Below are 15,724 nucleotides of genomic sequence, written 5' to 3'. Positions count from 1 at the left end.
GCCCCTTGGGAGCCTTTGCAGAGATGGCAGAGATCTTAGATTCTAGCTTTGGGGTAGGATTTTGTAAGGCCCAGAAAATAATTAAGAAGTTTATTTTAGAAGTGATGCAATTTGATATGCAGCTTGGTCTTCATGTGGGTCCCAGACAACGGAGCAGGGGCTATCCCAAAAGCTGTGGCTTGTGAGTGGGATACGCTCTTCTAGCTGGACTGTCCTGTCTGGCCTCAGTGAGAGAGGAAGCACCTAGCCTGCAAAGAGACTTGAAGTGCCAGGTAGCGGATGGGGTGGGGGTGGGGATACACAGGGGGACCCTACCTACTCAGAAGAGAAGGGGAAAGAGAATGGGGGAACGATTTGGGAGAGGGTGAGTGGGAGGAGGACAGTGAGAGGAACATAAAGTGAGTAAGTAAAAAATCAAATTAAATTAGAAAGAATTGATGTAATTTATGGTACCAGAAGGTAGGAATAGAAGGAAGGACAAGCTGAAGATGACCTACACTTCTGGGTGTGTGGGGGGGCGCTAAGTATTGGATGACAAAGATAATGGAAGGAAGAAGGGGATATGTGTTTTTTTTTTTTTTTGTCTTTTTCCGTTGTTGAAACTAGGACTCCATGAGCATAGAGTTGCACTTGTTCAGCCCAGCCAATGCTCTAGAATGTAAATGAAAATGTCCTCTGAAGCACAAGGAACTTCAAATGGGAAATTATTTATTTTCTTCTTTTTTTTATTGGATTTTTTTTATTTACATTTCAAATGTTATTCCCTTTCCCGGTTTCCCAGACATAAGCCCCCTATCCCATCCCCCTCCCCTTCTTCTATAAGGGTGTTCCCCTCTCCATCCACCCCTCTTCTTGCCCCCCTGACATTCCCTACACCGGGGGTCCAACCTTGGCAGGACCAAGGCTTCTCCTTCCATTGGTGCCCAACAAGACCATCCTCTGCTACATATGCAGTTGGAACCCTGGGTCAGTCCATGTATAGTCTTGGGTAGTGGTTTAGTCCCGGGAACTCTGGTTGTTGGTATTGTTTTTCTTATAGGGTCACAAGCCTCTTCAGCTCTTTCAATCCTTTTTCTAGTTCCTCCAATGGGGGTCCTGTTCAATGGTTTGCTGCTAGCATTCGCCTCTGTATTTGACATGATCTGGCTGAGTCTCTCAGAAGAGATCTATATCCCGTTCCTGTCAGCCTGCACTTCTTAGCTTCATCAATCTTACCTAGTTTGGGTGGCTGTATATATATGGGCCACATATGGGGCAGGCTCTAGATGGTCTGTTCCTTCAGTCTCTGCTCCAAACTTTGCCTCCATATCCCCTCCTATGAATATTTTTGTTCCCCCTTTTAAGAAGGAGTGAAGCATCCACATTTTGGTCATTCTTCTTCTTGAGCTTCATGTGGTCTGTGGATTGCATCTTGGGTAATTCCAGCTTTCAGGCTAATACCTACTTATCAGTGAGTGCATACCATGTGTGTTTTTCTGTGATTGGGTTACCTCACTCAGGATGATATTTTCTAGTTCCATCCGTGGAGACACAATAGCCAATGCAATGGAGAGAAAGAAGTGCACACAGGAGTGAAATGGTACTGCACCTACAGAAAGAAAGTGTTAAGAAGGGGTCCTGAATTCCCGAAGACCAAGATCGGTTTGCAATCTTCTTGTTGCTTAAAGCCTACTGCACCTCGAAGGTGTGGGTGATGTGTGAGTGCTCCTGGCTTTTGGAACATCCCAGAGTTCGGTTCTATCAGAGCATGCAATTAATATTACTGGGGAGTCAGGGGTTCCTGTTTAGGTTCTTATTCCATTAATAAAGTTAACTTAGAAATGGACTCAGAAGGAAGCTTGAGAACAATTTTATTAGAGTTTTAAGGGAAGAAGGGTAGACAGACAGGCTGTAAATCATGGCAGCTGCCCGGAGAAGGAAGACTAAGGCAAAAGGGAGAGAGAAAGCCCTGTTGTTTATAAGTAGTCACAGGGTGGAAAGCAGTAGGGGTTGAGAGAACATTCAGAGACTGGGTGAGAAAGCCCAGGACAGAGGAGAAAGCTTGCCCAGGCTTTACTCAGTGTCCAGACAACAAAAGAGATAACAACTGATAAACAACGACGACGACACGATGACGACGACAACAACGACGACGATGACGACAAAGTCAGCCTGCATGGCGGAGGCTTCGCAGTGCTGCCTGCCTTCGCTGGTCCCAATCTTGACATTTTTCTTGAGTAATCATTGATGGGTCAAGGATCAGCTTACTGCGGCCCATGCCACCCCTGAGCAGGCAGCCTAGGTTGTATTCAAAAGCCAGCTGAGCTTGTCACTAAGAAGAAGCCTGAAGGCAGCACTCATCTGGGACCTGTGCTTCCATTCCTGCCTCCAGATCCCTGCCCAGATTTCTCTCAGTGATGGAATGTAACTTGTAAACAGAAAGAAACCCTTTCCTCCTCACATTGGCTCTGGTCCTGGTGTACAGCAGTAGAAAGCAAACTGCAAGCATTTGCTAGGGGAAGGCACAGGAGGGAAGGATACATACGTTATCTCATTAAGTAATGATTATCTTCTTATCTTCATAGCATGGCTTTGGTCTCCTGGGGGGAGGGGCAATCTCCTGCCCAAGTGATTGATTGACAGGGCAAGCCAGATTGACTCTTAGGGGAGGAGAGACTAATAATTAATATTTTAAACACTGGAGCAGGATGCTATGTCTCTACCCAGGGCCATATAGTCCGTTCTTTCTGTTTTGTTTTGCTTGGTTTTGTTTTGTTTTTGAGACAGGGCATCACTGTACAGCCTTTGCTTCCTGAAAGGCATTGTCACACCGGTTTGCCCCCGAGGCATAGAAATTTGTCTTCTCTGCCTCATGAGTGCTGGGATTAAAGGTGATGCTTAACCAGAAAGAAGAAGCTTGCCTATAATGGAAAATTCACATAGGAGATTTGTCCACAGCTCCCTGATACACACCCTCCATAGCCTCTAAGCCTATGACAGTAGTGATATGACTCTAAAATCATTTAGGGGATGAACTGAAGTTGGAGAATGAATACAATCCACTTTCACCGTGAAAATCTAGAGATCCAGTTCCAAAGTTATTCAGAAAAAGAGAGCTCTGCAGATTGCAGACACACACACACACACACACACACACACACACACACACACACACACACACACACACACACACACGACAGTGGTTCTCACTTAGGGGAAGAGAAACAGGGACCCTGAACTCCTTTCTTGCCATCCCTGGCCTCTGGCCTGGTCACTTTCAAAGACATCTCCAGCTTCTGTCCAAGAAAAATAGATCTGCTACTTTCATGGTCCCTCTCCTAAACTCCGTGTGCCATGTGTCACATGTCTGCTCTCCTCCTTCTTAGTGTATGTGGGTTTCTGCCCAGCTGAAAGCACTGAACAGTTTTCATCTTATTTCCTCTAGAGATTTTTGTTGCACGGACGTTTTAAACAGCATTATCTTTAATTTTTAAAGTCTCTTTTTAAAAATTTCAATATAACTTTTTAGTTTTTAAAATATTTTTATTTATCCACTTTACATGCTGGTTGTTCCCTCCCCCCAGTCCCTCTTCTCCTCCCAGTCCCTCTTCTCCTCCCAGTCCCTCTTCCCCTCCCAGTCCCTCCCAGTCCCTCTTCTCCTCCCAGTCCCTCTTCTCCTCCCAGTCCCTCCCCTTCCCAGTCCCTCTTCTCCTCCCAGTCCCTCCTCTCCTCCCAGTTCCTCCTCCCCTCCCAGTCCTTCCCCTCCTCCCAGTTCTACCTTTACAAATCCTTCCCCTCATTACCACATCCCCTTCGGTTCTAATCCAATGTGCCTTGTCTGTTCCAAGCTCCCACCCAGAGTGCCACATTACATTTTTATTTCCGCTGCTCCTTTCTAAAGTCACCACATGCCCCCCAAGCTTTTCTTGGCTGTGACTCTGTCTCAGAACTTCCTCCTTTTATTCCCCCTTATCTTGACTGTTTTGAGAACAGGGAAGCTCTTTTGCTTGGAAGCAATATAACACCAATGGACATTGCTGAGGTGACCCTGCTTGACTCACTGAGATAGTCAGGTCCTCCCACTGTGAAATCTTCCTCTATTCCCTCTCTGCATACTGAACTATTGGGAATATATAATTTTTTTTATTAACTTGAGTATTTCTTATATACATTTGAGTGTTATTCCTTTCCGGTTTCTGGGCAAACATCCCCTCCCCCTCCCCTTCTTTATGGGTGTTCCCCTCCCCATCCTCCCCCCCTTGCTGCCCTCCCCCCAACAATCTAGTTCACTGGGGGTTCAGTCTTAGCAGGACCCAGGGCTTCCCCTTCCACTGGTGTTATTAAAGGTGTGGTGGTTTGAATGAGATGTTTCCCATAGATCTTGGACATATGAATACTTGGTCCCAGTTGGTGGCTGTTTGGGGGAAGATTAGAACATTTGGCTCTGCTGGAAGAAATATGTCACTGGAGTAGGCTTTGAGACTTCAAAAGACACGTGCCATTTTGAGTAAACTCTCTCTGCTTTCTCTTCGTGGTTTAAGATGTGAGCTCTCAGCTGCTGCATCAGCTGCCATGTTCTGCCTGCTGCCATGCTGCCTTGCTGTTAGGGTGACAGGCCCCATCCTTTTGGAACGGTAAACCCCAAATAAACCTTTCCTTCTACAAGTTGCTTTGGGCTTGGTGTTTTTAATCATAGCAATAAAAAAGCAGCTAAGACAAATAGTGCAGAGTGATGCTCTGCCTCTTTGAGGCTGTGATGAGAGCTATCTGATGTACCTGGACTTCTTCTACATGGGGATTCAGCCATCCGTCCCCACTTACTTATGGGTACCAGGGACTTATAATCTAATAGTATTTTACTTGGTTTGTTGCCATGGACACCAGTGGCTCCAACACTACTTTTACCATTTTATCATTTAATCTTTGTTTTTAGGCTGTTAAAGAACTTCCTGGGACTTCAGTACTTTAAGCTCATTTTATGAACTTCCTTCAGTAGCCCTTGAATGAACCATTTCTCCCACGAACTTGCTCCGTTTTAATTAGAGTATTCGACAGGATGTATATTCCATTTTTTAAAAAAGAATTCAGATTATTGCTGCGTTAACTTCTACTAAAACATTTTAATCTGGCCACCATCCTCAATATCTTAAATTTTGGTAAAGATAAGTTTTCTCTCAGATAGAACATAGACTGAGAGGCACACTCACACTTGCCCCTAATTATAGTTCAAAGGGAAGTTAACAAATGGCATGGGTATATTAAAACGTTATGGAGGGAACAGTATCACGGCTCCTGAAGCAACCGCTTCATAAGGTGTCTTATTTCTTGGGAGCAAATTCACATGCTCTGTGAAGCAAATTTCCACATAGGGAGAGTATTTTATTTCTCAGGATCTGTAAGTACCATTGCTTTCCTGAGCTTCTGAATAGATCAGAAGAATTCCAGGAGCTGAGAACTGTTTACAGAAACAGTCTCCATGATCTTCCTCACAGGCCCCCAAGGGGTGAATATCTGAGGAAGGTTCAGGGAAGCAGAGAGGAAGCTTTGGAAATTCTGTCCTGAGACACCGAGATTCCATCATCAGATTGGAAGGGATGTGGAGCCAGTGCAAACACCTATGGCCAGACTACTGGGGCGAAGAACCCAACTGAATAATGGGTGGTGATCATATTGTCCAATTTGTTAAGGATAACAAACTCCTGTTGAATGCTTGCCTTAAGGTTAATGCTAAATGCTGAACTCACTAACCCAGAAACACCTACCAGAATCTACAGAGTCTATGTTAGAGATTAGAAGATGAATAGCCCTTCTCTGGAAGAACAGCACTGAATAAAGTTAATTATGGGAGACAAATTACTGATCAGTAGATCAATCAGACTACATGTGTAGAACGAAAAAAATGAGTTCATGCACCTTGAGAGACTGGAGAGAAGATATAGATATTTGAATGTAATCAATATTGAGATGGGATCAAGTATAGATCGTAATTTATCAGCAAGTTTTAAATGGGCCTAAAACTATAATGTTATCATCGGGATAGAATACAGGAAAAGTAAGATTTTTTTTGTTATTTAGAAAGAATTTTACAATTTACTTGTAAAAAGAAGACCAATGCAAAGAGAACAATGAATTAGCCTTACATATTATGAGGAGATATTGTAAATATCTGAAAGGCACACATCTTGGGCTGGGCTTGTTCAGTACAGTGGTAGAACACTTCTCTACATGTGTAGGACACCCAGTTTGGTCCCTAGTACAGAATAAAGAAAGAAAAAACCTCAAACAAATGGCCAAAAAAATGCATAGAGCTAAAATAAATATCTTTAGTGTTTCGCATTATAAGAAAACCAACTTTACCAGGAATTCTACCTGTGTTCTGAAGGCATATTGTCACCTAATGCTGTGAATGAGTGAATGAGGTTTGGCTCTGGTAGGTAGATACTCATGGATGCTTTCTAAACCATAGATGTTAAGTCTGTTCTAAGTGTTCACAGAAGAGGTTCCTATATATAAGACATTTGGAAGTAGGTTAACTCTGTTTTTCCTTTGCTTTTATCCTCTTCTTTAATCCATAGTAGCTATGAACCAAAATCGTTATTAATATTTTTATCAAAAGACTACTGTTTTTCTCAGAATTTTTCTGTTTTTGTGACAGCATTTCAAAAGGTTGGCTTTTTCTTTCATTCCCTCCCTCCCTCCTTCTCTCCCTTCTTCCCTCCCTGCCTTCTTCCTTATTTCCTTCCTTCCTTCCTTCCTTCCTTCCTTCCTTCCTTCCTTCCTTCCTTTCTTCCTTTCTTCCTTCCTTTCTTCTTTCCCTGCCTGCTTTTTCTTCCTACTTTTGTATTGTATATGTAGGGTGTGTGCGTGCAAGCATTTGGAGGCCTGAGTACAATATTAGGTATCTTTCTCTAGGCTGTGAGATAAGGTCTCTTACTGACCTTAGAACTTACCAAATTGGCTGTGTCTCCTTCTTCAGCCCTGGGGATTATAGGTGTATGCTACTTTGCCTGGGTTTAATGTGGACGTTGGGGCTCCAAACTTAGTGCTTACACAGCCAGCCCTCTCTACTTACTCAGCCCTCTCTCTTTCCCTGGCCTCTCTTTCCCTGGCCTTTTGTTTTGTTTTATTTTATTTTAGCTTGGTATGTCATGCTTGAGATTGGACACAGGGAGTATCTCAGCTTCTGACTGAGTTGTAATTCTTTTTCTGTTGCTCACATTACTAACTTGCTCGTTTATATACATTTAACAAATACGTCACACATTCTCTCTATATTTCAGCCGGTCGATAGGCACGAAGATTGTAAGACTGAATAAATAGCTGTAGTCTCTGCTATCCTGAGCTCAAATTCAAATCAGAGGCAAAAGCATGGGCGGAATGCTGTGTGCCTGTAACCCAGGACTTAGGAGGCAGAGGTAAAAGATCAGAGTTCAGAACCCACCAAGGGCACATAGTAAGGCCAAAAAACCAATCAATCTAAACCAAACCAAGGCCAACCAACCAACAAATAATAACAAATTGGAAAAATAGATAATAAGCAGCTATATAATGTAGAAGGAGGTAGTAAATGTTGTGATGAAATAGAGCAGGAATAGATGTAATATTATTTGTTTGTTTGCTTGTTTGTTGGGGAGGTTGTTTTCAGTGTGTAGAGTTCTCCTTCCTTGAGAATAAAGAGCTTCTTTGCAAATGGTACTAATGTGAACAGCACTATCTCGCAGTGCTCTGTGCTCTGGCTTATGTTACTGATCCTGCACCCTTTATCAACGAGGGAAGTTATTTCTGAACCAGGAAACAATTGTTTGCTTTTCATGGCAGCCTGCCTGTGGAAGACGGAAGTGTTCTGAAGACAGCCTCACCCCTTATGATAAATTCTTGATTTAAAAAAAAAATCCATGCTGAAAACTGACATGTCAACTGCTTTCGGAGAAGGCTCTGAGAAGGAAGTAAAGTATACACAGTGTTGATTTAAGTGTGAATTCGTAAGTGTGGATTGTATGTGACATCTTCTTTTCCCACAGCAAACCCTGTGGTGGCCTACAGAGCATTTTCTTCAGCCGTGTGCTGGTTGGGAATAGCTGGCTGCAGGGTGTGAATGTTTTTGTAATTTTGAGCTGGAGAATGGGACATGCACATCCTGTTTTGTTTCGGTTTGATTTTTTTTGTCTAGAACTTTACCCTATGACCTCTCTTGGCTAGTCTAATTCATAGGGCCTTGGTTTCATTGTGATAGGGAAAGAAGCAATACTTACTAGTCACGTAAAAAACAGTGTAAGGAACTTTTAGAAGTTTAATTTTGAAAGTAGGTGGAAGCCAAGTTAGTACTTGTAGCTTCTGTGTGCATGTGTGACTGGGGACAAGTTCCTTTCACACAGGAAGAACGAACAGAGTTCAGTTGACAGCAGCATTGCTAATACTGGGTCTAGTGCTGTGTGAGGATCTAGGTTATACCTGCTACAGTCATTCTTCCCTCCAAGTTTCCAGAGGAGAATAGACTTCCTGAGAAATAACTAAAAAAAGGACCAAAGCTATATAAGGTGTGTGTGTGTCTGCCTGTCTGTGTCTGTGTGTCTGCCTGTCCATCTTTACTTCTAAAGTTTGTGCAATCCTTGTTTCTAACCCATAGCTGTCACAAGTATTACATAAATGTACATGGCATCAAAAGCTACATTTCTCTGTCACTCCCCTTCACAGAGGCCAATAGTGACAAGAACATGGCTGTTAGACCTAGAAATCTAGCACTCAAGTCCATTAACTACATGAAAGCTGTTGGGCAAATTATCTAGTCCTTCTGTGCTTCTCAGAACACCCATATCCAGTAAAGTCCATCTCTGGAGTAAAAGATTAATTAAAACAAATATTTGCAACATACTGAGGAACATTATGAATATTCCTATCTGTTGGGGCTAGAGAGATGGCTCAGCAGTTAAGACGCTTTTTACTCTGGTAGAGAAGTAGAGCTTGGTCCCCAGAACCCATGTCTGGCAGCATAGAAAGAATGGTAACATTAGCTTCTAGGGATCCCATACCCTTTTCTGGCCTTCAAGGGCATCTATGCACATGCATATGTGCATGCACGTGTGTGTGTGTGTGTGTGTGTGTGTGTGTGTGTGTGTGTGTGTTTGTGTGTGTGTGTACTACACATAGATGAACACAAATAATAATAATAGTAGTGATAATAAAATAAATCTTAGAAGAATTGTTCGATGTTTCTATCTTTATTCAATGCTACTTCTCTTAGGTGCTTTTCCATTTCTGTGATAAAACACTGTGCAAGACAACTTGTGAATGAAAATATTTTCACCCGGGCTTACTGTTTCAGAAGGTTGGAGTCTATGATGCAAGAGCAAAAGCATGGTGGCAGGAACAACTAAGAACTCACATCTTGAGACACAGCCATGAGACAGAGAAAGTACAGTGGGCATAGCACAAATCTTTCGAAGCCTCAAAGCTGCTCACAGTGAAACACCTTCATCAGTAAGACGACACTCCTTAGTCCTTCCCAAACAGTTCCACCAACTGGGAACTACGTATTTAAACATACTACTCCGTGGGAGCCATTCTCATTGAAACTACCCTGTTGTTGTAAAATATAAAAAATAAAAAAAAGTATGGTTGTCTTTAACCCGCTAGGTCCTGCACCACGGTGCCCCAAGGTATCTGTTAGATATCTTGGCGGAAACACATCCCAACTCCTTGGCGGCCCAGTGTCTCCTGCCGCCGCACACTTTGCTACACTCAAACCGTCACATAAAAGACCACACAACACAATAATCTTTGACCCAGTTGATAAGATATAATTGCCCACCTAAACATACAAAGCCCGGTACCATCCATCCCTTAAGAACATTAATAACAACCTGTAAATACACAGAGCGGAATCTTAACGTCAGCCTCCATTGTCCTGCCACGGCTACTCGGCCTTTCCTCCTCTTCTCTTCCTCCCTCTTCCTTCCAGTCTCCTCCTCTTCCTTCAGACTTTTTCCCACCCATCCTTCCTTCTCATCCAATGACAGGCCTCCTTCTATCCTGTACCTGCCTCACCTGTGACATCATCCCACACTACCCTATATATAGTCATTGTAGATTTGGACCTTAAATTCCAATTTAATATTCTATACCATATAGAATTTACCTTTTCTTTAGGCTAGCAACTCAAGGAATCGTCAGTTTCACCAAGAACGCTCTTGCCTGTTTTTTTTTTTTTTTAATTTTAACTCAAACCTGCGTTTTACTTCTCAGCCCTTCTATCTCTACATATGAAAGAAATATATCAAAAAGACAATGAAAGGGCTATAATGTTTGACCATTCACTAAAGAAAGTTAACAATAAGACAACAGCCCCTGGAAGTCATATGTTCAGAGTCAAAAGTGAGGTTGTGTGTACTGATGGGTCAGCCTAAAAAGGAATGGTTTGCGAGAGGGTTCAGCATCCCACCCCAAGAAAAGACAGCCATAAATCTAAGTATTTCTAGGCTCCGAGAGGAAGGAAGACCATGAAAGGTCATACTTCAGTCTTTGACAACTTTAACCCAGCTAATAAAACGTAGCTGGAGTTAAGCTAAGCTTTCTCATCCTGTGGCCGACTTGCAAAGTCTAGACATCAAAGAGATTTTCAGACATCTCTCTACCACTAACTGACCCCAAGTCCTTTCAACAAAACCAACTTAGCTAATAAACATATTTAGCTCAGTACGAGCTAAAACAGAAACATCACTTTGTCAAATGAGGAACATTATGAATATTCAAAAATTCCTACCTGTTGGGGCTAGAGAGATGGCTCAGCTCAGAGATGCTTGCTACTCTGGTATAGAAGTAGAGCTTGGTTCCCAGAATAGATGAATAGAATGTGGACATACCAGTTTTTTACAGCAGGTCGAAAACTGATGCTTCTAGATGCAGAAAAAGCAAACGTAGGGCCAAGTAGAGAACTCCTGGTCATCTCCTTGAAGTCTTGCCTTGCAAGATACATTCCAAGTGATACTAGAATTTCCATCAATGGCTGAAGTCTGTTTTTTTCAAGTGTGATTTTGCTGACATTTGCATATGACAAATGCCTATCCACTATCCTAGCCATGCACAATCTACTCAAGTATGGCACTTGTTCCTGTGTCTCTTGCTTGTGAGCTCTGCTAGATGCTGGGCGTGTGTCTGCTGGTGGCTTATATTGTCTTTTAGTGAATGGTGGAGTTCAATGCCACCCCCCCCCCCCAAATTTTGCAATAGTTTGAAATTTTACTAAGGTAGAAATTTGTACCTAAAATGCTCCAAGGCTGACTTGGAGATGTACTTGGTGAATATCTGCAGTCAAAGTTTCTAGTTTTCAACATGGTGCTTGAGTGTGTTTGGCCAAATCTGAACATGGATTATGTCTCCTGAAACAAGCAAACCTTTGCTTAAAAAAGCGCGGGAGAGTAGCAGGAGTTAGTGGAGGGAGTTGACTTCTGAAGCCAGAGAAAGAAATGTAGATAAAGTGAAAACATTAGTAAATATTTAACCTATAGAGGTTTGGGAAGTTGGCATAGAATTCAGTGAAGGAAAGAGGAACGTTGAATGGAAACAATCAGCCCTGTTTGGACCATGGGAACAATAATTACAGAAGAAGAATAGAAGACATCTCTTGAAATTCCTGTTATAATTTACTTCATTTAAGAGAACACTGAAGGTCTACGAGCCTTTTCTTTTGAATTATTCATTTTTAAGTTAAAATATTAATTGAATATTTTTGAGGGATGAGAGGTCACCTTATGAATGCCAAGAGACTGTGTAATATTTTATATTATCCTAAATTCTTTTTAATGTTTTAGACCCCTCCAATAGACCGCTGAGGGCACTTACTGCCTGCTCTTTTTCTTTACATTTTTAAAAATACATTTTGAGCAAAGTCCTGCTCGCTGAACATTCTTAATGAATTGCCTTGAATTATTTAAATGTGTCTCTCAATTTTAAACGTGTATCGCTGAAATGCGTGTTTCTCTCTACCACCTCTAGAAATTTTGCGTGTGCTTGCAAAGTCAGACGAGGCATGCCGTGGAGAAATTCAAAATGCTCTCTGGTTTTAGGAGCCAAACAATGAAGCCCTTAATTTGAAATCCCTCTCTCTCTCTCTTTGCATCTCCTTATCTTCTTAAAATATTTAGTTGGGGATCTTATGACAGGAGGGTTTTTCCCCCCCTAGGGTTTCACTATTTCCTGAACCAGACATAGTATGAAATAAAAAACGCATTGTATTTCTCTTTGAATTCAAATCAAAAGATGTTGGCTGACAAAGCCCGTTGAATGTTCAAAATAGAGGATTAGAAGCACTGCCCTGTATCTGGTTTTAGCTCCAGGAACTGGTCTGAAGTTGTCTTCAAAGGGAGGGTACACACAGCAGCCTCCTTCTCCCAAGCCTGAGGCTTGGCTGCTGTTGCCCGGATGAGACTCACTGTCCCAGCTCATCTGTTGACTTCACTCCTGCCCCTTTGAACAGCCGTGCTGCCTTTCAGCGTCTTCACGAGCAAGCCAGCCGCACAGTTGTGAGCTGAGAGCTTGACTTTCGTTGTTTAGATCACATTTTATTTGCCAGGAAGTTTTCCCTTCTGGCAACGAGGCAGCCAACACCATGAAACATAGTCCAGACTGCATGGGGCTGGTTAAATGAGAGAGTACTTGGTTGGCAAAGAGGGAGATTTCACTGCTCATTATAAATTCTTCCCCTTTATTAGCTCTTTCATTTGCTCGGCTTTCCTTTGGAAGTGTTACACTTCTACATGAGAAATTCTTCTGGAAAAGAAATGAGCAGTGAGGGCTTTCGACAAGCTGGTTGCCTCCGAAGCTTTTTAGAAGTCCTTCTGGATGATGCAGGAATAGTGGGGATCTGGCATCAAAAGTTTCTGAAAGAATGTTCAACTCATGACGCATAAGGGAGACAATACTCACAGAAAATATTTTTAAAGTTAATTTTTCACGTCAAATGTTGGGGAAATGTCTCAAGAGACGTTAGTTGGTAGGTTGAGCCCCACTCCATCTTAACTATTCTCAGTACACTTGTTTGCTTATCATCCATATCATTGACAATCGAAACATACTTTTTTTCTGTCTGACTCTTTGTCTCCAAGAGGTGATGCATTTACTATTCTATCAGGGATTATCCATTTCCCAGCACCGATTACATTTAAGACACGCTGACTTGAAAAGAAATGAAAGAAAAGAGTAACTGAGTAGGATGAAGAAATGGCTAAGTGGTAAGAACTCTTACCATGTAGTAAGTAAGAGTACCTGAGTTCTTGTGACGTCAGCACACGCACTTAAAAAAAGATGGAAGGTGGCCACTCATGCCTGTAAAGCAGTGTTGTGTCAGCAGTGTTGTGTCATAAAAGACAGGAGGACCACTCAGGTTTGCAGGCTGTGAGCACAGTTCCAAGTTCAGTGTGAGATTGAGTGTGATGGATCAGGAAAGTTATACACACAAACATGTTCAAGCACACATGCTATACACACATGTACCACACTCACAAGGATACAGAGGAATCGATGAAAATAAACTCGTATGTGCTCATAAATGATAACCTGTGAGCCAGCATTTGCTCTTCTAAGTTGAGAAGTTATTGTGGCAAAACGGATGACTTATTGGCAAAGGATTCTGTCCTTGGTAAAAGCTGACATATTAGTTGTTCCAGTTCATGTTGTGTTCTGAATTTTGAGCCTCACTTCAATATCTGTAAGGAGATCTCAAATTAGTTTTTCAGAAAACCTTTTAAATTTTTATTGTTTACTTCCTGCCAGCAAATTCTTTTTTTTATAAAAAGTCTTACATTTTTTTTTAAAAGACTAAGGTATTTTATACATACTCAAATTTTGATTTTCAACAGAATTTTATAGATATTGAATATCCAGATTTTCTCTATATTAAAAGGCTAAATATAAAACATTAAGCTTTTGAGTCAGAGTTGAAATTTAAGTTATTCTGAGTATTAGCATTTTGCTATAAAGAGTGTTGCAGTATGTTTTAGAGTTTAAATAATCACACACTTTACTGGCAAGGAGCTAAATGTTGTTTAATGTTTTTAGGTGGTTTGAACTCCTGGGATCTGTTCATTTGCCTGCCTTCTAGGGAAGCTGATGGGAAACCCTGCATACCCAGGGAGCACATGTGTCGACTAAGCCTACATCAAAGGGTAAATACTGTCAAAGTATAAACACATTTGGTCAACCCTATGGAATAGTATTACAACTGGAAGGTTTGGGTCCATATATTTCTGTCTTTAATTCCTCAGGAATTGGAACCACTTTATCTTTGGGAAAAGTTTAAAGAGTTAGTTAGCTTCCTGACACTGTAACAAAATACCTGGGACAAACTAGCATAGAAAGAAGAAAGATTTACCTTTGACTCTCAGTTCCAGAGTTTCAGACCATGGTCATTTGGCCTTGTTGACTTTGTCCGTGTGTTGAGGATGCACATCGTGAAGGGGAATCTGGGGTAAAGGAAATCGCTCACCTTGTGGTATCCAGGAAGCAATGAGACAGAGGAAGGAAATGGTCAAAGTCACAATGTGCCCTTTAACAGCTTGTTCCCAATGGTCTAACTTCCTTTAGTGAAACCACACTTCCCAAAGATATTATCAGGTCCCAATAGCAAACAAGGGTTAGTTAACCAGTGACAAACTAACCCTGTACCCTGTGGGCCTCTGGGGACACTGAAGATAGAACAGGAAATGCCACGTCTTATTCTTCAACATGTAATGCAAAAAAACAGACTTGGGGTTTGTTTGTTTTAATATAATTTCCCCTAGCTTGACTGTTACAAGTACTCTTTCCTTTTCTTTTCTTTTCTTTCCTTAACTCAATAGGCCACAAACTTTACCTGCAATTATGCAGCCTTATTGAATGCTGCTTATCCTCAATTCATTGAATCACAGTAGAAAAAATATTTTCTGTAGCATTGTACTGGCTGTTTCAATCTTAGTGCATATCCTAGTCAGCTTCAAATACCACAGTGACCCAGCCTAGAGTGATCCAAGAGCAAAGAAAGCCTTGACTCAAGAATAGCCTGGGTCAGATTGGCCTGTATGAGCAGGAGGTCCTAGCCTACTGTAGGCCGTAGAATCCCTAGGCAGGAGGCCATGAGTTGTATTGGAAAGCTAGTCAAGCATGAACCCAGGAGCTAACACATGCGAGAGTAACCAGCAAGCAGCAGGGCGTTTTCTGCTTCAAACTCCTGCTCTGCCTGAGTTCCCACCCTGACTTCCTTCGGTGATGAACTGGGACAAGAAAGCACAAGCTGAAGTGAACACTTTCCTGCCAAGGTTTCTCTGGGTGGGAGACATTTTATCATGGCAGGAGAAAGGAAACTGGGATATCCTAGTAAACCCACAATGTGTGAGCTTTCAAAAGTGAAGTTGAAATGAAGGCCTGTCTGATGTGCTAGCCATTATGCTAGACAAGTTACACAGTGTTGATGCTTACAGCCAGCCTGTGAGGAAAGCACCAAAACCACACTGGTGTTTGCCTCCTAACTGAAGTCATAGTAGCCTACGCCGCTGGCTCGATGGCAAGGAAGGTCTAGACAATTTTGGTTTTCCTCTAATTTTTTCTTATAATATTTTATTCCCTTGACTTTTGGGGTAAGCACATTCTTTTGGGGTGGTTTTGTGTTTTGACAAAGCTCAGGTTTGGCCTCGAGTTTGCTATGCAGTCTAGGCTGACCTTGAAATTGTAAAAGTCTTCCTGTGTCTCCCTCCTCCCATCCCTGTACATACCCAAG

General features: G+C 42.0%; 1 protein-coding gene across 1 annotated transcript in view; it reads left to right on the top strand.

The window, feature by feature from the left end:
- The window catches only part of Cped1 (cadherin like and PC-esterase domain containing 1), a 269,733-nt gene that overhangs the window by 48,167 nt on the left and 205,842 nt on the right, over window positions 1-15,724 (top strand). The window contains exon 3 of the mRNA XM_032905260.1: window positions 14,032-14,138. Within this exon, the coding sequence (XP_032761151.1) occupies window positions 14,032-14,138 (107 nt within the window). The remainder of the gene's footprint in view (window positions 1-14,031; window positions 14,139-15,724) is intronic.

Source organism: Rattus rattus, chromosome 6 (assembly GCF_011064425.1).
Source record: "Rattus rattus isolate New Zealand chromosome 6, Rrattus_CSIRO_v1, whole genome shotgun sequence".
Classification (NCBI taxonomy): domain Eukaryota; kingdom Metazoa; phylum Chordata; class Mammalia; order Rodentia; family Muridae; genus Rattus; species Rattus rattus.
This window is presented reverse-complemented; position numbering and strand designations above follow the sequence as displayed.